The sequence below is a fragment of the Scleropages formosus genome, chromosome 4 (assembly GCF_900964775.1).
Source record: "Scleropages formosus chromosome 4, fSclFor1.1, whole genome shotgun sequence".
NCBI classification, from domain to species: domain Eukaryota; kingdom Metazoa; phylum Chordata; class Actinopteri; order Osteoglossiformes; family Osteoglossidae; genus Scleropages; species Scleropages formosus.
The window spans coordinates 14,455,048-14,479,655 of record NC_041809.1 but is presented as its reverse complement, the minus strand read 5'-3'; the positions used below and the strand labels follow the sequence as shown (position 1 = coordinate 14,479,655).

Sequence of the window (24,608 nt, the reverse complement as noted above, 5' to 3'; positions counted from 1 at the left end):
TGGTTTTGCTGTAGACTTTGGATATGATGATACGAAATAGTTTTTCAGTACTTTCTCAAAAGACTTTTTTTGAAGTCAAGACATTCTCCTCTGCTATATACAGATAAACATGCTGCATAACTAGGTGAATTATACAGTCGATTCTGCATCATAATCACTTTTCAAAAAGCTTCACAATGATGCAGTTAAATTGAAATAAACCTATGGTAACGAGGGCCTTGAATGAGGCATTTTCCCTCTTGTCCTCTAGATGTCAGCAGAAATATGTGCTGAAGTTCAAACCCTTTTGAGGTCACTCTTTACCAAGTCATGTACTCCTCGTCCGGGGGGGGGGGAAACATGTCTGCGCTCTGCGGGTAGCGTGAACGTAAATAAACGACATGTCTGAAATAACTCAGCGCTTGGAGTTCCGCAGTGGACTTTTTCCACTGGGGCCTTGGTCTGTCATCATGGTGTGGGCGCGGATGGCTTTGCGTTTGTACGCCTCGGTTTTACGAAACCCTGCGCGCCTCTCCGGCGGCGTCTGCGTTCCGTGCGCTCACGAGACAGGTTCGTAACCCCACTGCATTTATCACACGATGCTTAATCAATGTTATACGCACAAGTCAGAACACTTGGCAAGACAATAAGTGATCTGGTGGTGTGAAGTGGGATCTTCCGCAATCCTGATTAACAAGTAGTATTCTGAAGAACCGCCGCATACTTAATTCTTCTCGGCGTGATCATGATCATCATGATGTGTGATCATCATCTCCTTAATTTTTGGCGATGCCGATGACAGATGGAAACAACCCGTTCAGTTTTATTCATGATATTAGTGACACGTGGAGTTGCTATGGAAACGGGCTGGACAGAGAGAGTATAGCCCAGCCACCCATACTATACTAGTAGAGAAGTGCCGACGTACCTGCGGTTTTGCGCTCGTCCCGTTTCAGGTGGAGCTGCTGTCCGGCCCTCGGTGCGCTTCCTTCCTGCTCGCTTTGCTTCCGAGGCGCTTCTGGGACGGGTGCTGAAGAACACGGAAACAGGGAGACACGGGCCTCAAAATCGGTGTTCGGCTGCAGGCCTGTCTGATAGTGGTAATACTAGGGGCGTGTAGGCAGGGCCAGAGCAGAACACTCATCTTCCCCTCTGCTCACTCCTCTTCCTCTCTCTCTGCTCTACTACTTCCTTGTTCTTCTGTCCTCGCTGCTCTTTGTCTCTACTCCTCTGCCCCTGCTCACCGCCTTCTGTCCTCTTTGTGTCAGAAACACTTTTGTACAGTGTAATTTTATGTAAAAAATGGCTATGAAATTGGGTATTGCATTTGATTTGCTACAAAAGGAAAGGAACGAAAGATCTGTGATAAACGTTCGTTTAGGTAACATGTTCACCATCAACATCTGGACACTTTGTTTGGTGGACAAATGAGCAAAAGATATCGGATGTGAGACCCTTTGTATTTTATAGTATGCAGTAAAGCTGTGACACAACCAACTGCACTACCACCTTTAAATTGGACTGTATACAGAACCTTTGAAGTATAGCTATGTCATTTGTACTTTCCTTCTGTGCTCTTTTTTCTAATAATGGAAGTATTGTTTTGGTCAGTTTTCTTTTCAGGTAAGCATAAATCCTCATTAGTCAATGACCCTGATCAGCCTGAAAACTCAAAGATACTGAAGGTGGCCATCATTGGTGCACCAAATGCAGGAAAGTCAACTTTGTCCAACCAGCTTGTTGGGAAAAAGGTATGCTAGATTGTTCTTGTTAGTGTTAATAGAAAGAAGTTCTGCAAATGCATTTAAACATCAAATGTTTCTTTTATAGGTTTTTGCTGTATCAAAGAAAGTGCATACAACTCGATCCCAGGCACAGGGCATTTTCACAGAAGACGACACTCAGATTGTATGTTTTTGTTCCATTTTCATCCAGACTGAGTTTTGATAAGTCATTTCATTTGCAGGTGTGTTAATACACTGCGTGAAAGAGAGAACAAATAATTGTTCAGTTAACTAACAGTTGTTCAATAACTTATTTGTTTAATGAAAATATGAAGTATCCACCTAGAAAATGCATTTACTGATGCTTTTTCCTTCTGTAGGTTGTACTGGACACCCCTGGGCTCATTAATGCTTCCAAAGTAAAAAGGTCATTTCACTTGTAAGATTCTTAAATTAGGGCTTGTGTTCGTGCCCAGTGTGGGAGGTGAGTTGATATTTAATCTGCAAAACAGAGCAAACTAAAAAAGGAGCATTTCTTTTACAGGCACCAGCTGGAGAGATCTCTCCTTGTGGACCCTTGGATTTCAGTTCGAGAGGCTGACCTAGGTGAGGCACAGAGGTTGGCTGTGGCACTGATTTCAGTAGAATTACAGTGGGAAAGTTTAACTTTTTTCTTTTTATTCCTTTTTGCAGTGTTGGTAGTAGTTGATGTGTCAGACAGGTGGACACGCAACAAACTTGGCTTTGAAGTGCTTAGTTGTTTGGCTCAGAACCAACATATACCTGCAGCCCTTGTTCTCAATAAGGTTAGAGGATATTGATAGTTGTTCACAAACGCATTGTTCTTCTTGTTCACCCTGTACTCAAGGTCTACAGTTTGGACACTGACTTCCATTTTGTTGGATCTGATGATGGCATGACCATATTTTTTTCTATTTTTTAGGTAGATTTGTTGAAGAATAAGAGCATGTTACTGGACATCACAGTAGAGCTCACTGAAGGAATAGTTAATGGCAAAAAACTGGAAGTCAGATCCGCAGTTCAACGTTTTTGTGAGTGGGAAAGTGGAGATGTAGAGGTTGGAGTGACCAGCCCATGTCCAAGGGTGCCTGGGGTGAAGAGTGGTACTGCCTTTGCCAGCCCTGCTGCTCTTCCCAATGAAGGGCTGTGCAAGGAGGATCTCAGGAAGCTGAGAGACAAGCAGGGCTGGCCTTGTTTCCAGGATGTGTTTATGCTCTCTGCAATTGACTCGGAGGAGGTGGAGACCCTCAAGGTATTTGCACAAACTTGATCAGTAGTCATTAGAGAAATAGCCAAAGTGCTCTTCAGCCAGAGGTTGTCACTGTTTTTTGAATTTTACATTTCCACTGTGAGGATTTAATTATGGCTCCATCTTGAGAGCTGCACAACAAAATGTAAACATCCGGCATAATGGTAGCAAGATGCACGCATAGTTTACATGACTGGTGTTTTCATTGCTTAGCCGATTTCACCCCCCTCCCCCGTCAAGAGGGTTAGTTTTACCCATCTATGCACAGCTTACTGCAGAAAGACATGTTTAAGAGTAAGTGTATAAGTGTCTCTTTTGGAACTTGAACTGGAAATTTTCAGGTCAACCCTTCACTGTGCTGTTTTTCCAACTTTTATTAGGTTTACACTCTTCTTGAGCAATCAACCTGTCAGTAGCACTACTTGAGCCAATTCATTAAATCAAATGTGTAGCCAGGGTCCTTTAAGAGAACTGATTCAAATGCTAGAACTGTGATCACACTTCTAGAAAGTATTTATTTTCAGTTAATGCTGTTCTACTGGCCTATAAATTTGTCCCACAGAGATACTTGGTGGTTGGTGCCAAGCCTGGCCCATGGAAGTATCACAGTGGGGTTCTCACTGACCAGAGCCCAGAGGAGATCTGCACCAGTGCAGTGAGAGAGAGGCTTCTTGAGTACCTGCCTCAGGAGGTCCCTTATAATGTGTCCCAGGTGAGAGAGACCCTGCACACTTCTCTTTAACTTGCATTTAGGAAGGGGGCTTCCTATTGCCTGGCTGTGTAGTGAAATAAAAAGGTGTGGGGATTCTTTCAGTTGTTTCTGTGTGTTTATGTTTGAGTGTAAGATAAATTCATAAATTGTCCCTAATTATTTTCCTGCCTTGAGTCTTTTGTGCCCCCCAAAAGGGAGAGAAAAACTGATATATATATATATATTTTTTTTTTTAAATTAAATAACAGACTGTTGAGATGTGGCATGAAAATGACAATGGGGCATTGGACATAATGGTCAAGCTTTATGTCACGAAGGAGAACCACTTGGTAAGTGTGTTGATAGCACTATTTTTTTTCACAAATGCCACACTTGAAGATTCTTAAAAGCAACATCAGAGTTTAGTCACTTCAGTGGTTGTCCTATCTGTCACTGTGGGGGGAGGCTGTGTTGAGTGCAATAGGCAGGAGTATGTGGCACACTGGGCTGTGGGAGTGGCAGTGTCTTGGTACTTTTCTTTAACTCCCCACCCATAAATATCCCCCCCTCCAATTTGTTTAATACTATCATATGGGGATCGCCATGCCCTGGTCACCCTGTTGTGCTGGGAATCCTCAGCAGTGCCATATCTCTGCCCAGTAGAGCAGGCAACTGTCTCGCATAATTAATGAACTAATAATTGCTCTTTTCTGTTAAGCAGCAGCCCCTGTTAGTCCCTAGACTGAGTGTAAGTTTAGTGTAACGTTTGTGTTGCCGGTGCAAAAAATACACCCAACACAACTGTGAAGAAATTTAGACTGTCCACATTAGTCAGAGCAGTAAAAGTATAAGCATTGTCTATATTAGGTATAATTATAAAATGTTAGATTACAAATGGTATCCTCATTTAGTTATACTCATTTTGCCAGTTTATACACCATATATTTATGTGCTATGTTTCCATTGTTTTAGACAAAATGGATTTTGTTTGTGTGGATCAACTTGTGGGAAGTTAAATAACTCTCAAAAGACCCTTTAAACACATTTTAATCAGCTTAGACTTGATCACATGACATTCAGCGGTATATAGTTAAGGAAACAGATTTTTCATGGGACTTGCATTACTAGAGAGGGAACTGCAATGTCACAATGCTCCTACCTTAAGAAAAGAGAAGTAACATTGCATTTCCTCTGAATCACAGAAAATGCTGATAGGACAAGGAGGTCACATGATCGGCAGGATTGCCCGAGAGGCTGGGCAGGATCTGATGAATGTTTTCCGGTGCGAAGTCAAGCTGAAGTTATCTGTGAAGATGAAGAAGTAAAGGGGGAGTGATTCTGGGACAGAGGGAGGGATTGTTGGAGGGGAATGCACCCTACCACAACTGTCATCTTTTCCTAACCAAGTCTGATAGTGTGCTGAGTTGTCACTGATGGCCACGCTTCTTCACACAGGCCTCATCAAACACCTCCCCTGTTAGACTGCCAGCTGTAAGCTCTGAGGCTTTATTCTTGACTATAGGGGCAGGGATACTTTCTCATATTGTTTTAAAAAGATACCTGCTTTGGAAACCCACAACATCCATCACAGCCCATATCTTGGGCCTCTTATAAAGCAGGGGCATAGAGGCAGAGTGCACGTATTCTGTGAATATACACATTTAATGCCTGTTAGACTAGACCAGATATGGAAAGGAATTGTCTTATTGCAAACTGAAGAAAAGGGAAAGGATGTGACATACTGGGTAGGAAAACCTAGGAGCAAAGGCAGGGTTGTGCAACAGGAGTAGGGAGAGTGACACTGGGAGTTAAGACAAATTAGGGGTGTGAATGGCGGGGGGTAAGGGAGGTGTGAAGGTGGCTTTTATCTGTCTTACTGCAGCCCTTGAAATCAGGCCCCTTGCAGCGGAGTCATGGTAACCTGCTCTCTGGCTGATAAATAGGAGTTATGGGTTGGACTCAGCCCCTTCCCAATCCCCCACCGATCAGTCTGCCCTTTCAAAGTTTGTCTTAAACATTCAGAGCTAATATGACCACTTTAATGGAACAGATCTCACCCTACAAAATGGGTCAGATAACCATGAGTAATCCATATTTTCTTTTTTTGGGTATGAGGGTTGCTATATCAAGGGCATCTTGATGAATGGTGTGGAGGCTTGTTGTCCAAAGCAAGGGAACAGAGCTCTGGTCCCGAGTAGTGGTGCCAGGCAGGCCATCAAAGGACTAAGCTTTGTCCATTGATTAGCTGAACGCAGACATTCATTGAACTACCAAAGCTTACTAATGACAAACGTGCTGGGTTGTACATGAGACAAATGTACCTGTACGTATTGGTAAACTCTTCTTACTCTCTGAGGAAGAAAGAAATGGTCCTCGTTTTGAAATAACTTCTGTTTAAATATGTTTTTCTCCAGATGAAAATTGTTGTTTTTGAAAGCATATTTTTGGTGCAGGTTTACTTGTTTATGCTGTAACAAAATATACGACTTATCACTTCTTTAATTAGGGCAAAAACAATAAAAGTCTTTTAAACCTTTGTATAAATTATGCATTGAGTACATTAGGAATGACAGTTTCACTGCCATATTTATTTTTTGTGGATTTCAAATTTATTTTATTCAGTTTTTGAATCTAATGTCCTCATCTTTAAAGAGAACTTAATGAGTGTCACGTTCCTCTTTCATAATCATAAAATTTGGCTTTTTGACCATTGTGTAGTAAACTGGTGTATATTTGTGATATAACAGATGTTCTTCCCTTGATGCTGGCACTCAGGTGTAGTTTCACAGCTGGCTTTGCCTTGGCTTCTTTCGCATCAGAGTGTCGCGTTCAACCCTGTTGTGTCACCTCAAGGGCCCAGGTTATGACAGTGCACCAGCTGCAGTTTATTTTGTTCGACAGAAGATGTTGAGTGACACAGAAGCTATCGCTTTTCACACTTTTATTCATATTTATTTCATACTCTGGTTTTTAACTTTTCTTGGGCACAAAACCTGTGTCATTATTCACATAGTGAAAGATCCATGTGTACAACAATCTAATTTGTGTGTTTTCTTATACACATAAACTTATAGTATGATGTCTTTAAATTTTCTTTTATTACTGTTAATGCAGTTAATCAAACTGCTGCTAAACAGGGTCAGGGAAGTTTGTCCTTCATCCCAGAAGATGGTGAGAAGAGGCAATATAACCCTTACCATTACTAAAACTCAGTAATGGTAACGGTTTGATCACCGCCCTCCAACAACTCTGTCTCTCAGAGGATGGTGTGCATGACTGTGCTGCTGGGAAGATGGCCAATGAGACTCTGGATAGTACATCATCTATACTGTAGTGTCTGTATAATGAACTTACAGTATATGATGATATCCTTTCCAGGGCTCAAGACTGAAACGAGAATTCTGATTCCTGATTGAACCTACAGCAGAGGAGGAACATGGAATTACAACAAACTTTCTTTTCTTGCACATCCTCACAGTAATTTATCAGTATTTGTAAGAAATGTCATTTTAAGTGGTTTGGGGAAGAGAAAATGCTTTTCCAAGAACAAGGAAGTGAAATATGGCTAAATCAACACTTTTGCTTTCTTTATACAGCACTCAAAATCCCTCTTCTAAATACATGTTAATATATATCTTTTGAATTACTAATAATTTGAATGTCAAGTTGCACTATTTCCAAATAATTGCCTGTATTATGCACAAATAATAGCAATTTTCCCCACATAATGAATTTAAAGAAATACAGAATTCTACACAGAAAAGCAATGTCTCAGATTTTATAAATTATTAACCCTAGGTTAAGCACTCACCCTTGTGTCTGCTGTCTTCTCAGAGAAAGTTTTTATTACACTTTTTTGCGTTGTCTTTCTGTGCTGTTCACAATCCCTTGACAGGCTATAAAGCTCCCCGAGCTCTGCTTTTAATGCCCATCCTCATTTGCATATTGCAGTGACCTCACAGTTGCTGTTCCTTAATGTTGTCTACACTATTTTCTGACCAATAAAAAAACAGCCCAAAATCAGGCAGTAAACAGTTATGCAACCATGTAATTCTGGCACATTGCACCTTTGAAACGTTGCCAAATTTTCTACACTTTTTAAAATCCTTTTTAATTTACAGACTGTATGCTTACACAACTTTAGGAAAACCAGCTTTAGCCATTTTAAACTGTCATACTGTAACTACTTTTTAGGATCAGTTGAAGTTGCACTATATAAAAATAATCCCAGTGTATTAAAACAACCATAAATAAATTCCGAATAACTGGTGCAACTGTAAAGTGTCATCTGCACATTTTAAGAAAGCTGATGCTTTGGAGAAAAGCTTTTGCTAAATGAATAAATGCAAGAAAATTCCTTGATTGGCTGAGCATATTCAGAGCAACCTGCTTTTAATCATTTTCAGCACTCAGTATGTTTGTGTATTACAGAACAGCTAAAATTAACATTCTTGCTCTTTTGTATATCTGTATCACAAATTATTTTCTAAAGTTTGTGTGCAGAATTTGTCTTATCAATATGAATTCTCTGGAATATAAATGAACCTTAACATCTTTATTTTGTTTCAGTAGTAAAACTAATTTTAAAAATAAAGATTAATTTAATGTTCTACTTTAGGAACTTTTATAATACTGAGACAGTCAAGTTTCAAAAACACCAGCTGTGATTAATTTTTCACAGTTGCATAATTAGGCACACTGGAAATTTTGTCTCTGTGTAGTAACCCCTCAAAACTTGCCTAATAAAATGAAATTATTGACTCAGTTATACTGCCTATATTTGTAGCCCTCATGCAAATTTATAAGATGCACAGCTGATGCAAATTCACATTTTTCATGACAAGAGAAGCTTGTTCCCAACACTGTGACAACTGCCTCCTTGATAAGGGTGTGACCCCTCTGGGCCCATGAGTGCTTGGGCTGGGCTCCCTGATAATGAGGGAAAGGGCCTATCTCTGGAGCACCGACATCTAGATTTGCGCCACTCGCCCTCATTATCAGGGTCAGAAATAAATGGATATTTCTGTGAACCATGGCACACATACCTGGAAAATGGAATTTTAAACTGTGTGGGTCTGTGCAAAACAAAATTTTAAAATTCAAATGTTTAAAAGAATATAACTTGTTAGAATGTGCACGTTTACAATAAATACACATTTAAAACACACATTTAGTGGAAATTTAACATAAAACATTTTAAAATGTTAAAATTACTTTAAATTGCACACTGCACATGCGTTCCATAAATTTCTTTATAGTCATGTAATCTTTGCAGAACCAGTTTAAAGAATAAATGTTGTCTTGATCACAAACAAACTATATGATTACCCGTTTCTCTGTGATTTTTTTTTTTTTTTTAAATTTTGTAACAGTTTTTAGGGACTTTAATGGTTCTTACCCATTGTTATCTTTCTGAACATGAAAGATGGCATCACTATTGAACTATCATTTTTTACCCTTTTACATTTCACTACTAAATACTGCACTCAGTCGTTTAAAAAATAATTAGCACTGATGCTTGCACAAATTAACTAGTGCACTGTTATTAATGTCAATATTGCCAATGCTAATAACTAGCAAACATGGTTATGTACACTTACTGTTTCAGCTTTTACTAGGGTCGCAATGTCATTAATTACAAATAATATCCGTATACAAATAAAATACTGTGAAAATATTGGTCCAACCATTATGAAAATGGTGAAAAGTTCAACATTTTCAAGAAAAGTGTAAAAATCTCAGTATCTTTTATTGGCAAACAACTGAAGTTGGGCTTTAGATGAAAACTGAAATTTGAAAAGTATTAGACTAAAGTGTGATTGTGCCATTCAGAACTGGAGTGCCTGGTTTTTTCAAATAAGATTACATTTAGCAGAGCTAATTGACATTCTGTGGCTGCAGTTGTTCTGAAACACCCCACTGGTATGTAGATTTAAAAGTTTTCGTTAAAAAAGCAATACTCAGTTTGCAGTTCTTTTGAGTGTGATGAGGGCCAGACAAGGCTGTCCAAATCTTTGATTGATTCTGTACCTGTGTTTCAAAATGGTGAAAATATTGTAACTGTTCTCAGCATAAACGCTGGTTAGGACAAGCAATTTACAATAATGAATAAATGGCTCAATCAGTCAATCAATGTTTTCCTTTGCATATTTTTTTAACTGGTTTTATGCACAGCACACAGGGTCAGAACAGCATACAGATAGAGAGTACACTGAGATGAAGCAAATATGTCCTCATACATAGAGTTAGAGCTCTGGGTAAAAATGTTACAATGTATCAAAGGTAGGATGATGTAGGACTTTCTAATAACTTCCAGAAGGTTATTAAGCTATTCCATAATTCATTAGAATTGTTATGAAAATTAAATGTCAGTTTTTCAAGTGGGAGAAATTTAAATATGTTTGTCATCCACATGTTCAATTCAGTTTATTTTTATAAAGCACTCTTCTCACACAATGACACAGAACACAGAACAAAGGCATAAGGTAAATAAATAGTTGGCTATATATTAAATTACTACAGTGTCCGTGAAGTTATTAAAGCTGTAAAGTGAAGTGTTTCCCATGTGCATGTGTCTGACATCAAGGCTCATGTCAGTTCCCTGGCTGATAATGTGGTGTCAACTCTCGTGGTGCATGTGGGCACTAATGATATTTGTTACCAGCAGTCTGAGGTGTTAAAAAGCTGCTTTATTTCTATGTGTAATAAAGCCAGAAGTCAGAATCTAATGGTGTCTAATAGGGTCATTCCCCTTAGTTGTTTTATGTATTGATGGGTCTGTTACTCATTCTGGTACCAGTAGTTCTCATGTGATAAGGTTTCTTGTGCCATGTCCAGTGTGGGACTTAGTACTATAAATTCAGGTGTAAATTGCAGCCAAAAAATATAAACTACAAAATGTCTGTGAAACTAACAGTGAAATGCTGTAAAATCATGACATCAAAAAAGTGTGAACAGAAAAACAATGAAACTGTTAAATTTACAGTAATGTTTTGAAAATGCAACAAATACTATAGTAAAATACTGAACCAAACACAACTGTTAACATGTTTATGTAACATGTCTAATTGTGTGGAGAGAATGACCTAAAACAACTTGGAAGTGCTAAGGTTTTCTCAGAGATGTTAGTTGATGAAAATGGAATCTACCGCGGGTGAAACGGTCAAAGGGGCTCTGTATTGTATTGCTGGTGATAATTTGGGTTCGCACAGCATTGGTGGGTTTACTGAAAACTTTAGTCATTCTCAGTACTTTTACAGGTACTGTGAAATCACGCAAAGTGAGTTTCAGGGTTATGATCCAAATGTATGTGGTCCACAGTGCACCCCTGAAAGTTACGAGATTCTGCTGTTTGTGATCTACAAGCTGAAAACAGTCAAGACATAAAAGTCATAAAGATAAACTCTGATTTTAATGCTCTTAAATCTTTGCATGTTTCTAGCCTGGTCTCCCACCTTGTTTAGGCCATGACATATTTGAGGTTGTCTTTTCCTACGATGTTGCACTGTACTTGAAGTATTTCACTAAGAAAAAGAAATGGCTGACATATTCACTTTTGAACTGGCGCATCAAGCAGTTCAAGTACAAAGGATCTGATACTCTCACAAGGTCATGTGCTGTCAACTCTGAGGTGTCCAAGCTTTCGGGTCAAGCCATTCTGAATTGGAATTTCTTAAGGTTGCTGCCTGTATTAACTGGTGACAAAGTGCAAAATCCAGAAGATGATGTGTGGTGGTTAACTCTCCAGCTTAAAGATATTGTTGATATGACTGTTGTGCAAAAGATTTCGTTGTCACAGGTAGCCTTTCTTGACATTATAATCCAAGAATATTTGGAATCACGAAAGTGTTTATTTCCTGAGGATCCACTAAAACCAAAACACCATTTCTTGCAGCACTATCCAGCACTAATTTAGAAATTTGGCCCCTTGATCAGATTATGGACAATGTGTTTTGAAAGTAAACACGGTTACTTCAAGAGATGTGCAAAGCATTTGAAAAACTTTAAAAACATCTGCCTAACTTTATCCGAAAGACATCATATGTTTCAGGCATATCTTTCAGCTGGGACAGGATGCAATAAGCTTCTGCAAGTCAAAGACAGTTGTACTTTTTACTTCAACCTTTACAGTGACACAATTAAACATGCAATGAGAGATTTTGGCTTTTCAGAAAAGAATACTAGTGTTTCCACACACATACAGTATAAAGGTACATCATATAAAAAAGGGCATTTCCTTGCGTCAAAAAATGATGAGTCCATGGAGTTTGGAAAACTTCTCAATATTTTAATTCAAAATGACACAGCTGTGTATTTTGTGATGGATATACATAAAGCTGACTATAATTCTGAATACCATCTGTACTCAGTGACAAAACAGAGTACAGGGATGCAATGTCTTAATATTAATGACTTGGTAGATTTTCGTCTGTTACAATCATACATTGTTAACGGACACCAAGTTATTCCGCTGAAACAGTGTGTTCTCGAAATAAACATGATCTTGGCCACTCTGGTGGAGAAACCATACTAAAAATGCACACGTATGCTTAGTAAAAATGATGAAATACTATTTAAAAAATATGAAAGTGACAGCAGCTTTTCCTTTTAGATGTACAAAGATAAAAAGTGTAAATCCTCACATTATAAACTCAAAGTAGAGGTTCTTATTTGTATATATGTACAGTGTTATTTGACTAAATTTCTAATTACTTTTGTCTTCTTTCATTTGTAATCTTGAAAACTGGTGTGTTCTTCCTTGACTCCAGAAATGACTGACTTGGAGCAAACATTTCTACACACTGCCATCACTGAGGTCTTGCCTGACCTTCCAGAGATGACGAAAGGTATTCTAGAAGACACCTTACAATCCCTTGGGGTGGAGACATATGATGATCTTCAGTTCATTGACGAAGCCAATTTGCTGTCAGCATTGAGGTCAATTCAAGCCAGAAAAGTCCTTGCTGCTTGGAAGCTGAGATGTAATTAAGATGTAAGTAAGCAGTACAGGATGCAGCCAGGGCCCAAAGTAGCCTGCATAAAAAGCAATTGGAAATATAGAAACGTTCACATTGTGCTCCTGATAACTCTTTTTGTGTGTATGTGTGTGTTACAGTGTCTGTCATGTAGAAGTTCACCCTCAACCTCTTCCAACAGCTCCCAAACCCCTGGTATAGACTGGGTGGATACCTTAATGGTGCTGTGGGATATGTTCCCAGGGGAACTGATGCAGCCATCTTTCTTCCTTTTCTTTTCTCTTTTCTATCTACACTGCTCAAAAAAATTAAAGGAACACTTTGAAAACACATCAGATCTCAATGGGGAAAAAAATCATGCTGGATATCTATACTGATATGGACTGGGTAATGTGTTAGGAACGAAAGGATGCCACATCGTTTGATGGAAATGAAAATTATCAACCTACAGAGGGCTGAATTCAAGGACACCCCGGAAATCAAAGTGAAAAAATGATGCGGCAGGCTAGTCCATTTTGCTGAAATTTCATTGCAGCAACTCAAAATGGTACTCAGTAGTTTGTATGGCCCCCACGTGCTTGTATGCATGCCTGACAACGTTGGGGCACGCTCCTAATGAGACGACGGATGGTGTCCTGGGGTATTCCCTCCCAGATCTGGACCAGTGCATCACTGAGCTCCTGGACAGTCTGAGGTGCAACCTGGCGGCATCAGATGGACCAAAACATAATGTCCCAGAGGTGTTCTATTGGATTTAGGTCAGGCGAGCGTGGGGGCCATTCAATGGTATCAATTCCTTCATCCTCCAGGAACTGCCTGCATACTCTCGCCACATGAGGCCGGGCATTGTCGTGCACCAGGAGGAACCCAGGACCCACTGCACCAGCGTAGGGTCTGACAATGGGTCCAAGGATTTCATCCCGATACCTAATGGCAGTCGGGGTGCCATTGTCTAGCCTGTAGAGGTCTATGTGTCCCTCCATGGATATGCCTCCCCAGACCATCACTGACCCACCACCAAACCGGTCATGCTGAACGATGTTACAGGCAGCATAACGTTCTCCACAGCTTCTCCAGACCTTTTCACGTCTGTCACATGTGCTCAGGGTGAACCTGCTCTCATCTGTGAAAAGCACAGGGCACCAGTGGCGGACCTGCCAATTCTGGTGTTCTATGGAGCTCTATGGTGCCGGGCAGTGAGCACAGGGCCCACTAGAGGATGTTGGGCCCTCAGGCCACCCTCATGGAGTCTGTTTCTGATTGTTTGGTCAGAGACATTCACACCAGTGGCCTGTTGGAGGTCATTTTGTAGGGCTCTGGCAGTGCTCATCCTCTTCCTCCTTGCACAAAGGAGCAGATACCGGTCCTGCTGATGGGTTAAGGACCTTCTACGGCCCTGTCCAGCTCTCCTAGAGTAACTGCCTGTCTCCTGGAATCTCCTCCATGCTCTTGAGACTGTGCTGGGAGACATAGCAAACCTTCTGGCAATGGCACGTATTGATGTGCCATCCTGGAGGAATTGGACTACCTGTGCAACCTCTGTAGGGTCCAGGTATCGCCTCATGCTACCAGTAGTGACATTGACCCTAGCCAAATGCAAAACTAGTGAAAAACAGTCAGAAAAGGTGAGGAGGGAAAAAATGTCAGTGGCCTCCACCTGTAAAACCTGTTTTATGTTTGGGAGCAATTATTGCTTCAGCATCCATTACCCATCATAGCTGGCTTCAGCCCTGGAGTTTCTGCAGAGGTGTGTGTTTTTGGATTGGCTTTATCCAACATTTTCACTTTATTGACCTGAAACAAATGTAAAGTAGCTACTGCAGTGGCTTGGGGGTTAGGGGACTTGTCATTTTACCTTTTTACTGTTAGAAGTGGCCTTAGAATAGTAGCTTGAATAAAAAATATGATTGATGTGAAGTTTTTTGTTGTTAATAAAACTATTTTTATTAATATAGTTGTTTGTTTTTCTTTTATTTCCCAAGGTGTTTTTTCTCCATCAACTCAGAGAAGGGCACTGAAGCTGAGAAGACAAAAACATTACATCTTCACACGAACCCTAGAATCCTTAGCTTGATTCAAGTACTTTCAGATCATGAGTGGTGTGATGTCTGAATATTGCCTAAACTCAGTAAGATTTATGGCATGTGATCATGTACCCCACTCACAGCTTGAAGGTTTGTTTCAGCTTATTATCTGCTCAGTTCTTCAAGCTGAAGAAGCAAGTAAAAGTTTGATGAAATTGTTTGTTTGTATTCAGTTGTTAGTTTTAATACTCTTATTATTGGTATTTATTGATCTTGTATCTTGTATCGGCAGCTTGGTGGCACAGCAAGTAGTGCTGCTGTCTCACAGTGCCTGGGTGGTGTGAGAGGATGTGGGTTCAGTCCCCGCTCAGTCTGTGTGGAGTTTGCATGTTCTCCCTGTGTCTGCCTGGGTTTCCTCCAGGTGCTCCTATTTCCTCCCATAGTTCAAAGACATGCCATTCAGGTTCACCCATAGTGTGTAAGTGACAGAGAGGGTATGACCTATTGTAAGTAATGTATCTAGCAGTGTAATTCACCTTGGTGAATAAGGTGTCTGGGATGATAACACTACATAGAGTTCATTGGATACTGATATTAGTTGATGAGACTGATGTTATAAAGGAGTCATAGAACAGGATTTTATGCCTTTAAATTGTAATGCATAAATTTTACAGAAAATTCAATTGCAGTATTCAGATGTTGCTTACACTGTTAAACTCTTGTCATTAATACTGCAGAAGACACTACATTATAAACAACTTTTGAGTAAAATTTGCAGAAAAAAGCAATTAAATGACAATTTTATAATGAGGCTTTTACAGTAAAACAATGTTGTTTGTTCGTATTTTTCAGTCAAATCAAATGGGATTCAATGTACAATAGGCAACAGCAGCATGTAAATCTTACTGAATGAATTAATTTAATAGCAGCGTGATCATGCTAATTCAGCAGAAAAGAGCTGTTGGATTTAATGGTTTGAAGTGTAATTTTTTTTGCAAATTACAACATTTTTAAAATACAAAATTTACAAGTTGTTCAGTAAAGTTGTTTACAGTTTTACTGTATTTTTCACAGAACTATTCTAGCAACCACAACTGCCAGTTTTTATGATATTATGATATTTCTTATCTGTTGCCCACCTGGACCGGACTTTTGTTGAGGAATCTAATAACTTAATAGCCTCATAATATATTTGAAAAATTTCAGTCTGGTGTCCGCACTGAAACGGCAGTCACACATGTTGTTAATGATATTCTCATCTCTTCTGATGCTGGTCAGATCAGATCTTATGTTACCGGACCTGAGTACTGTGTTTGATACTGTAGACCATAATATCCTACTGAATAGACTTGAAAATCTAGTTGGAATAAGGGGAACTGTTCTGAAGCGGTTTGACTCTTATTTAGCTAACTGTGAACAATTTGTGCTGAAATCTGATGACTGCACCCCCTCCATCTCAACTATGGTTCAGTATGATGTGCCACAGGGCTCTGTGTTGGGACCATTACTGTTCTCACTCTATATGTTACCATTGGATGACAATATCCGCAAACACAGTGTGAATTTCCATTCGTATGCCGAAGACACGCAGCTATATGTATCGTTTAATTCTGATGATTCATCACATGTGGTGTCCTTAGCTAATTATTTTACCAAAATAAAATTATGGATAAGTAAAATTTTTTCTCTCTAAATGCCAATAAACAGAGGTACTTGTGATGGGTGGTGATGCCAAAACTCCCGACATAATCACGCCAATCTTTACAACAAATGGTATTACTTTCAAGCGTATGGATTATGTCAAGGATTTGGGTGTCCTGTTGGATGGGAAGCTGTCATTTGTATCTCATGTAATTGCTTTGACTAAGTCATGCTTCCTTCAGTTAAGAAACATAGCTAAATTACAGCGATTCCTGTGCAGACGAGATGCTGAGAAACTGGTTCATACTTTTGTTTCAAGCAGGCTGGACTATTGCAATGTTTTGCTGTCAGGTTCTCCAGACTGTATCCAGGCTACAGTTGGTACAAAATGCTGCTGCGAGAATTGTCACTAGAACTAGGAAGTATGACCATATAACACCAATACTTAAATCGTTGCATTGGCTCCCGGTCGCGTTTAGGTTTGATTATAAAATCCTACTTTTGACCTAAAAGGCAGTACAGGGCATTGCTCCAGCTTACCTTTTTGAGATTATTGATTCTTATATCCCAGGACGATATCCTTGTTCATTGAAAGTTACCTTAAAGTACCTGTGATCAAAAAAACCTTAGTAGGAGGTCGTACCTTTAGTTATAGAGCATCTAAATTGTGGAATAGTCTACCGGTTACTGTTAGAAATGCCCTGTTTGTTTCTGCTTTCAAATCCCGACTAAAGACTTACATGTTCACTCAGGCATTCCACCTCGAAATGTATTCCACTTGCCTGTGTTTGTTTTTACCACCTTTATACCAATGCATATTAAATTGACTTAAGCTACAAATTACTAACAAATTATTAACTCTGTTCTTTCTTCTTGTTGAGCACTACCTCGCTACGTAAGACTTGAGGCCAGTCAGTGGTGACAGACGAATCCCATGCTGACTGAAGATGATGTCCAACTGCCATGACAAATGAGACATACCACGCTGAGCTGGGGATTCAAGATACCATATAGCAACAATATCATTATTACTTGTAAACTGGCTTAGAATTGTTACTTAATCTAGAATGCCCAGGAGGGGTAGGCAGCCACTGGCCCTTGGATCCCCAGAGGTTTTTTTCTCCCTTGATTTTGAGTTGGGAGTTTTTGTTTCTTTCCTCCATGGATGGTAGGCTTACTCATAGCTCTATAAAAGCATTATAATATGATAGTCAGAAGTCAACTGTCTTCTTTGTTTCTTTATGTGATGTATTTATTTTTCTTGCCTTATGCCTGTGTTACAGCTGTCTGTGTCACTGCGTGAGAAGAGTGCTCTATAAAAATAAATTGAATTGAATTGAAATTGAATATTTTAAGGACTTTGGTGTTTTGTTGCATTGAAAACTATCATTTGTGTCTCATGTTGCTACATTGACTAGGTCATGCTTCCTCCAGTTAAAAAACATAGCTAAATTAAGGCAATTCCTATGTAGGCAAGATGCTGAGAAACTAGTTCCTGCTTTTGTTTCAAATACACTGGACTATTGTAATGCTTTATCATTAGACTGTTCATGTCAGGCTGTATCCAGACTACAGGTAGTACAGAATGCTACTGTGAGAATTGTTACTAGAACTAGGAAGAGCAATCATATAACACCAGTACTGAAGTCACTGCATTGGCTCCTGGTTACGCTTAGAGTTGATTATAAAATCCTAATTATGACCTGTAAGGCAGTAAATGGCATTGCTTTGGCTTACCTTTGCGAGATTATTGATTGTAATATTCTGAGATGGTGTCTTCGTACCTTAAAATATCTCTTAAGATATCTGTGATCTACAAGATTTCAGTAAGAGGGCGTGCCTTTAGCTATAAAGCACCTAAACAGTAGAATAGTCTACCAGTTACTGTCAAGAATGCCCCGTCTGTCTCAGCCTTTAAATCTAGACTAAAGATTTACATGTTCACTGGGGCATATCACTAAGTGGTGTAATTCCAGTTGGCTGTGTTTTGTTTCCTCTCTGTATTATTAACCTGTCTAAATCCCTTTAAGTAATCAATTACTAACAATTTCTTTCTTGTTGATCATTTTTTTCCCTATGATAAGACCTGGGGAGGCTGGCCGGCTGTCATACAAGCATCCTATGCTAACTGAAGCTGATTATGACCTGGCATAATGGACGAAATGTACCTTTATGAATTGGGAACTCAAGTTTACATTTACGTTTACATTTATAAATTTAGCAGACGCTTTTGTCCAAAGTGACCTACATCTCAGCAAAGGTACAATTTATGCATTACATTAAGAGAAAGAGACATAGCTGCAGACATGTGACTCAGGTAAACCTAGTTTGTTACCTACCACTTGCTGCACCGAGGTTCATCGTTCAAGTAGGTGCATAAAACACAAGATAGACAAATCCTGATACCCTACCATTTTCTTAAAAAAAAATAATATTAAGATACACAAACAAGCAAATACAACGCCGGAGTAGTGGCTGATGAAAGGCTTTATCTGGTGATGCTCATGAAGTTACGGTGCATGAAGATTTACACTGTACATGAGCTGGAGAGATCTTGGGTGAACTGGGTCCGGAAAAGGTGAGTTTTCAGACCCTTTTTGAATGTAGACAGAGTTTCCGCAGTTCTGAGTGAGAGGGGAAGGTCGTCCCACCACAACGGAGCCAGAACCGAGAACCTCTGTGCTTTACCTTTCATGCGCTGGACCACCAAGTTAACACTCAGCTACAATGTTATTATTAGTTCTAAATTGACTTAAAAGTCTTTTTTAAAGATTTAAAATGCCCAGAATGGGTGGACAGCCACTGGCACAAACCCCCAGAGGTTTTTCTATCCCTTGACTTTCAGTTGGGAGGTTTTTGTTCCTTTCTGCCGTGGCCAGTAATTCATATGTTCTCCCTTTATTATGCGGAAGGTATTTAGACCTGCAGATCTTCTCCCCAGTTAGACCCTAAATAAATGGCTGAGAGTGGCTAGAGAGTGGGTGCATGGAGTAGAAGCATTGCACCCTGTTTCTGCTCAAAGAGATGCTTTCTCACTGAGCCTGCAGCTCCAGGTTAATGCACAGTCCACCAGGTGGGTTCCGTGTGTGATCAACATGTTCAACACTTTTCTGTAGATCATCCCCATCTTACGTTTATTATGATATGTCAAAATGCTTTTTCTTAAAGAAGAAACTAGGCTTCATGCCATCAGGTGTGAGAACATTAATTTCTATGAATAATATAGCATTTCACATAACATTCTTGATGCCTGTAACACTTACAGTTACAAGCATAACTACAGTTAGGACTTATCTTTTTTCCAGTTTGTTTTATATGCAATTGTTAATTCATGACATTAATTGATAACCTGTTGTTTCAAAGAGCATTAATGGAGTGTGTGGAACTGGGAAATTCATCCCTAACTAATATCTTATAAAATATATTAATCTTCTATCAACTGAAGTATATCATCATAATTGACATTATTACATTCTACATAACCCTAACCCTGCACTACAGAATGGAGACCCAGGTACTTGGACCCAGAGCCAGGAGAGTCATGGGGGGGCAGTTGAACCTGCAGCCAAAATGGTGTGTGTGGGGGGACATAGATAATCATCACCAAAGACAGGAGACGAGGCTGAGAGCTGATGAGCTCAGGATCCAGTGCACTGGACTCAGTAATACATAGTATTAAGTATAGTTATAATCACAAATACACCTAAATTACAGTTTTTGTTACTTTTCATAAAATTAATTACACTCATTCTAGTTAGTTTGATGTAAATTGGAACTGACTTTGTCTAAAAAGTAATGTTTAATGTTCAATATGAATTATTATGTGGTCTTGCACAGTAACAGTTTTCCCATTTTAAATCAGTGTCTTCGACCACTGAGCTCTTTGTTTACCTGCTGGGCAGTGTGCAGCACACACACAGACACCAGCAGAGCAAGTAGGTAGCTTAGAGGTGCTTGTACGTCTCACTTCAAATGCTCACATTTCCCTGGGCGCCTGCCCAAGGTGATCCTCCACTCCTTGCACAAATATGTGCCCTGGCTGCACATCCTACAGATGCCAGAAGGGGGTGTGCTGCAGAATGGGGCTTATGGTTTGCTTTCTCAGAAGTCTCTTTCATAGCAGTGGCTGTTTATCAGAATACTGAGGTACAGTACATATATAAATTTCTGCAACAGAAATACCATAGAATCAATACACAGATTATCTTGATTCCTGATGTGTTTGCAAGTGTAGTAAATGTACTTTTGTGCATGTTTCATGTACTCTACAAACAGGAACCTTATAATTGTTACATATAACACACACACACACAGAGTCTGAAATGGTGGTCCCAAGCAGGGTCGCGGCAAACTGGAGCCTAACCCGGCAACACAGGGCGCAAGGCTGGAGGGGGAAGGGACACCAGTCCATCGCAAGGCACCCCAAACTGGACTCGAATCCCAGCCCCACCAGAGAGCAGGACCTGGCCAAGCCACTGCACCACTGCACCCCATGTTATATATATAATAGTCTCTGTTAACTGATTAAAGTAACAATGTAAACATGATGCAAGACAAGAAAAAAAAACTTTGTAAAACCCTGTAAAGTTTTTTTTTTTTTTGTCTGTACTGCCCTCTGGTGGCAAGTAATTGAACTAACTTTGTTCAACTGTATATCATAATTTATTTAATATTCTTATTTATTTATTTATTTATTCCTTCCTTCCTCCCTGAAATTTTTTTTACAGACAACAAAACTTGGTTTAGGGTTCCAGCCCTGCTTGGGTTGCCTTACGATGGACTGGTGTCCTGTCCAGGGTGTGTCCCCTGTCCCTTCAGCCTTGTACCCTGTGTTGCCAGGTTAGGCTCTGGCTCACTGTGACACCCCCACTTGGGACCAGCGGTTGTTGATGATGGATGAATGGATGGATAAGAAAACTCAAGATTGACTACAATCCATGTGCCAAAGGCTTTTGTGAGGATGGGCTAAATCGTAACAGGTAACAAATACACAAATACAATCAGCTGAGGCTGGTTTGCAACTGAATTTGACAAAAAATTGCACTGAATTAGAATGAAACGTTTTAAATTAAATAAAATGCTTTTCTGTGTTTGTATGAGAGGTTTCCATGTAGCACAGCTACGTGACAGATTTGACCATATGAGAAATCAGTGTAATTGTATCACACACGGGCCTCCTGTTCCTGCAGGTTCAGGGAAACAAAGACCCTAGAACACCTACAAAGTGGAAAGCACCTATGAAAAGTCAACGCAGAGAGGCAACAGAAACCGCACTGGTGCTGTTCTCTTCATTAAATATTAAACTTTTACAAGGTGATGTACAAATACATGTCATGCCATTTATTTTTCCTGAAGTCCTGCCCTCCATGATACTTGACCAGATGGGCAAATAGCTACTGTGACCCTCAAAGTGCATAGCAGCTGGGATTCAGAAGAACACTGATTATGGAAACCCCAGAATGCATCACACCATTCTGAGAGCTCCATCTAACTTTTTTCCACTGGGAGATAAGGTCAGTAACCAGCTCCAGGCATCAATCTAACTAAAGCAAAGGTCACCAATAGAGCATATGTCTTTGTTGTAGTTTTTCACCTTCTTAACATGAGATTCAAGCCTAATGTGGAACTCTAGATGAAGGGAAAATCCACCTCAAAAGATATTTTTGACACAAAGTAGGAAGAGTGATGCAGCGGGTAGCCTGAGCTATTTGGGTGTGGGTTTGAATCCAGTTCATGAAGTTTGCATGTTCTCCCAGCCTGTGTGGATTTACTGTGGTTTCCTCCCACAGTCCAGAGATGCACGTTGTTGAAAATTTGCTTGTAGTTTGTGAATGAGTATGTGTTTGACAACCTTACAATGAGCTGACATCCAGTCCAGTGTGTACTACACTTTGCTTTGTGCCCTGGGCTTCTGGGATGGGCTGTTGATTGCCATGACCCTGACTCTGACAAGTGTTCAGCATGAGTGAAAAAGCAAGAATAATTTTGGAAGAAGACTGCCCAGCTGTTATGAAAGCTGTATTGTTCTTATTGTGAAAATACAGTATTTAAATTGCACTTGTATCTACAGTGGTATTAAGCGGTAAAACAATTGCAGGAAAAAAAAAAAAAAAACAGTTGTTTTAGCCTCAAAAGTCTTAAGATTTATTTTTACCCATTTTCTAGGACTGTGTGTTCATTTTCAAGTTAAAGGTGATGCAATAATTTTTACTCCTTAAAATTGTAATTTTCACTAAAAAGTAATGTGATTAAAATAAAAGTAATTTAGTAGAATGACTCTTCTTTGTTGCTAAGCCAAAGCAAATTAGAAATTATCCCCTATACCTAAAGGTGACTCACTGGGCCATTGTAGGCTGTGTATGCTTCTACATAACATGGATCTGTGACCAGAGGATTTGAAACTTGCACCCTTCTGGTTACAGTTCTCTGTTACTAAACACTGCTCCTTTGATTCATTTGCAGTCAGATCAGTTTTTTTTCCCAAAAAGGCAATCAAAGAAAATGACAGCACATATAACATTTATTAGTCTAGGAGACACTCCAACACAAGAAAATGTTCAGGAGTTACAGTGCTAACTTAAGCAGACACTATTATGTACATGAAGAAACAAAGGAACATTTTTCTGCCATCTTCACTTATATATTCTCTTAAAAGCTTTTAGCTGCTTTTGACTGCTTTTTCACTGGTAACAGTATTCTATATAGTATAGTCTACATAGTATTCATCAGTGCAACATCCTAGTTTAATGTAATATTAAATAAAAAATCTAAAAATAGTCAAAATGGTAGGAACAATTTTTCAAAATATACCAGCAGTTATGCATCCTTGAACATTATGTCCGTACGTAACCCAAACATGTGGGATGTTACCACAGAATGAACAAAACATGTAAAGTGTTACAGATTCCCTACTTGCTAACTTAATTGGGATCAAGAAGCAGTAACTCAAAAAGTTTGTTTGTGGAATGTATCACCGAGTGGGTTAGGAGCTTGTCAGCAGTTCTATAATCGTACTCTATGCGCGCACACACGCACACACACACACACACGCACGCACAGAGTCTGAAACCGCTTATCCCAAGTGGGGTCGCAGCAAACCGGAGCCTAACCTGGCAACACAGGGCGCAGAGCTGGAGGGGGAGGAGACACACCCCGGACGGGACTCTATATGTAGCTACTTGTTGAACGAATGGCTAAAAAAGCAGTGGTTTTGAACTGACTATACTTTGTGAATTGTTGTGTCTGTATCTATGTTTGCTGGGTGAAAAGCACTTTTGTTTACTCAGAGCTGACAGCTCCATGTTTTGGAGGGGAACAGAGCAGTAGACTGTTTCTTTCTCTCACTGAGCAGCTTGCAGAGGGTAGGCTGCACATTCTGAGTCTCCTGACTAGGTATTTATGGCCTATTGTAAAAAAGATTGCACAGTGAAGGACCCAGAGCAGAGCTGGAGCAGGGGATGCTAATGAACCTGAGGCAGTGTTTACTGCTTGCTCTTCTTATCTGTTGGCAAATCAGATAGCTTTGGCATGTGATTACAATGGTTGGAAAAAATAAGTGCTAAATACTTTTTTAAAAGGGGGTGCGGTGGTGCAGTGGGTTGGACTGCAGTCCTGCTCTCCGGTGGGTCTGGGGTTCGAGTCCCGCTTGGGGTGCCTTGTGACGGACTGGCGTCCCGTCCTGGGTGTGTCCCCTTCCCCCTCCGGCCTTACGCCCTGTGTTGCCGGGTAGGCTCCGGTTCCCCGTGACCCCGTACGGGACAAGCGGTTCTGAAAATGTGTGTGTGTGTGTACTTTTTTAAAAGTCAGTTATTCAAAAGTCTGAAAGAAAGGGACCCACAATACATATGTTATTGAAACACCAAGTATTTTCAAGAAAAAAACACTTCTAAAAAACACTTCTAAAATCCTTTATAGCCACTAAAAAAACAGGTGAAATGAACAATAATTAAGTGAAGTTACAATTAAGCATTACTTTCACTTATGAACTAATAACTTCAAATACAAAGAAATAGTACTGTATATAGTATTTGAATTTTATATATTTGTTTTATGTTAACAGATTACAAAATAATATTTTCTACAACACAAACGCACCTATGAACTGTAAAACTTGATTTTAAATGGAGTGTGCCCTTTAAAATTCATGCATTTTTCTCAGTTTTAAAATCCTATCTTCATGCTGCTACTCTTTTTGCTTTCATTCCTTCAGAGCTACGACATGCTTACTTATTTGACAAGATTTGACAACCAATTAAAAACTGAGGTTTTTCTAATGCAAATAGAGGGTACCCAATACAAGTAATC

General features: G+C 39.7%; 2 protein-coding genes and 1 long non-coding RNA gene across 5 annotated transcripts in view; 1 reads left to right on the top strand and 2 right to left on the bottom strand.

Moving 5' to 3' along the window:
* fam222ba (family with sequence similarity 222 member Ba) overlaps nucleotides 1-973 on the bottom strand; it is a 37,253-nt gene extending 36,280 nt beyond the window's left edge. The window contains exon 1 of the mRNA XM_029251219.1: nucleotides 908-973. The gene's annotated coding sequence lies outside the window, so the exon portion shown is untranslated. The remainder of the gene's footprint in view (nucleotides 1-907) is intronic.
* Nucleotides 337-6,208, top strand: eral1 (Era-like 12S mitochondrial rRNA chaperone 1). Of its 3 annotated transcripts, XM_018755475.2 has the most exons (11): nucleotides 337-549; nucleotides 936-1,079; nucleotides 1,591-1,730; nucleotides 1,810-1,887; nucleotides 2,084-2,130; nucleotides 2,248-2,309; nucleotides 2,397-2,509; nucleotides 2,647-2,976; nucleotides 3,536-3,685; nucleotides 3,934-4,014; nucleotides 4,867-6,208. In XM_018755475.2, the coding sequence occupies exons 1-11, from the start codon at nucleotides 381-383 to the stop codon at nucleotides 4,987-4,989; spliced, it is 1,437 nt and encodes a 478-aa protein (XP_018610991.2). In that variant the 5' UTR covers nucleotides 337-380; the 3' UTR covers nucleotides 4,990-6,208. The 3 variants fall into 3 exon arrangements, with proteins under 3 accessions (XP_018610991.2, XP_018610993.2, XP_018610992.2); XM_018755477.2 differs by lacking the exon at nucleotides 936-1,079; XM_018755476.2 differs by lacking the exon at nucleotides 3,934-4,014.
* Nucleotides 4,899-8,093, bottom strand: LOC108936229 (uncharacterized). The gene is made up of 3 exons (XR_001966260.2): nucleotides 7,476-8,093; nucleotides 7,019-7,082; nucleotides 4,899-4,969 (listed from the first exon to the last, which is right to left on the bottom strand). It is a non-coding gene; the product is annotated as an uncharacterized LOC108936229 (long non-coding RNA).
* Nucleotides 8,094-24,608: the final 16,515 nt, after the last annotated feature.

Coding starts and splice junctions, on each gene's coding strand:
- eral1 (XM_018755475.2), top strand. CDS start 381: ATGTCTGAAATAACTCAGCGCTTGGAGTTCCGCAGTGGACTTTTTCCA. Junction 1,080..1,590: donor TGCAGGCCTGTCTGATAGTG/GTAATACTAGGG, acceptor TGTTTTGGTCAG/TTTTCTTTTCAGGTAAGCAT. Junction 1,731..1,809: donor ACCAGCTTGTTGGGAAAAAG/GTATGCTAGATT, acceptor TTTCTTTTATAG/GTTTTTGCTGTATCAAAGAA.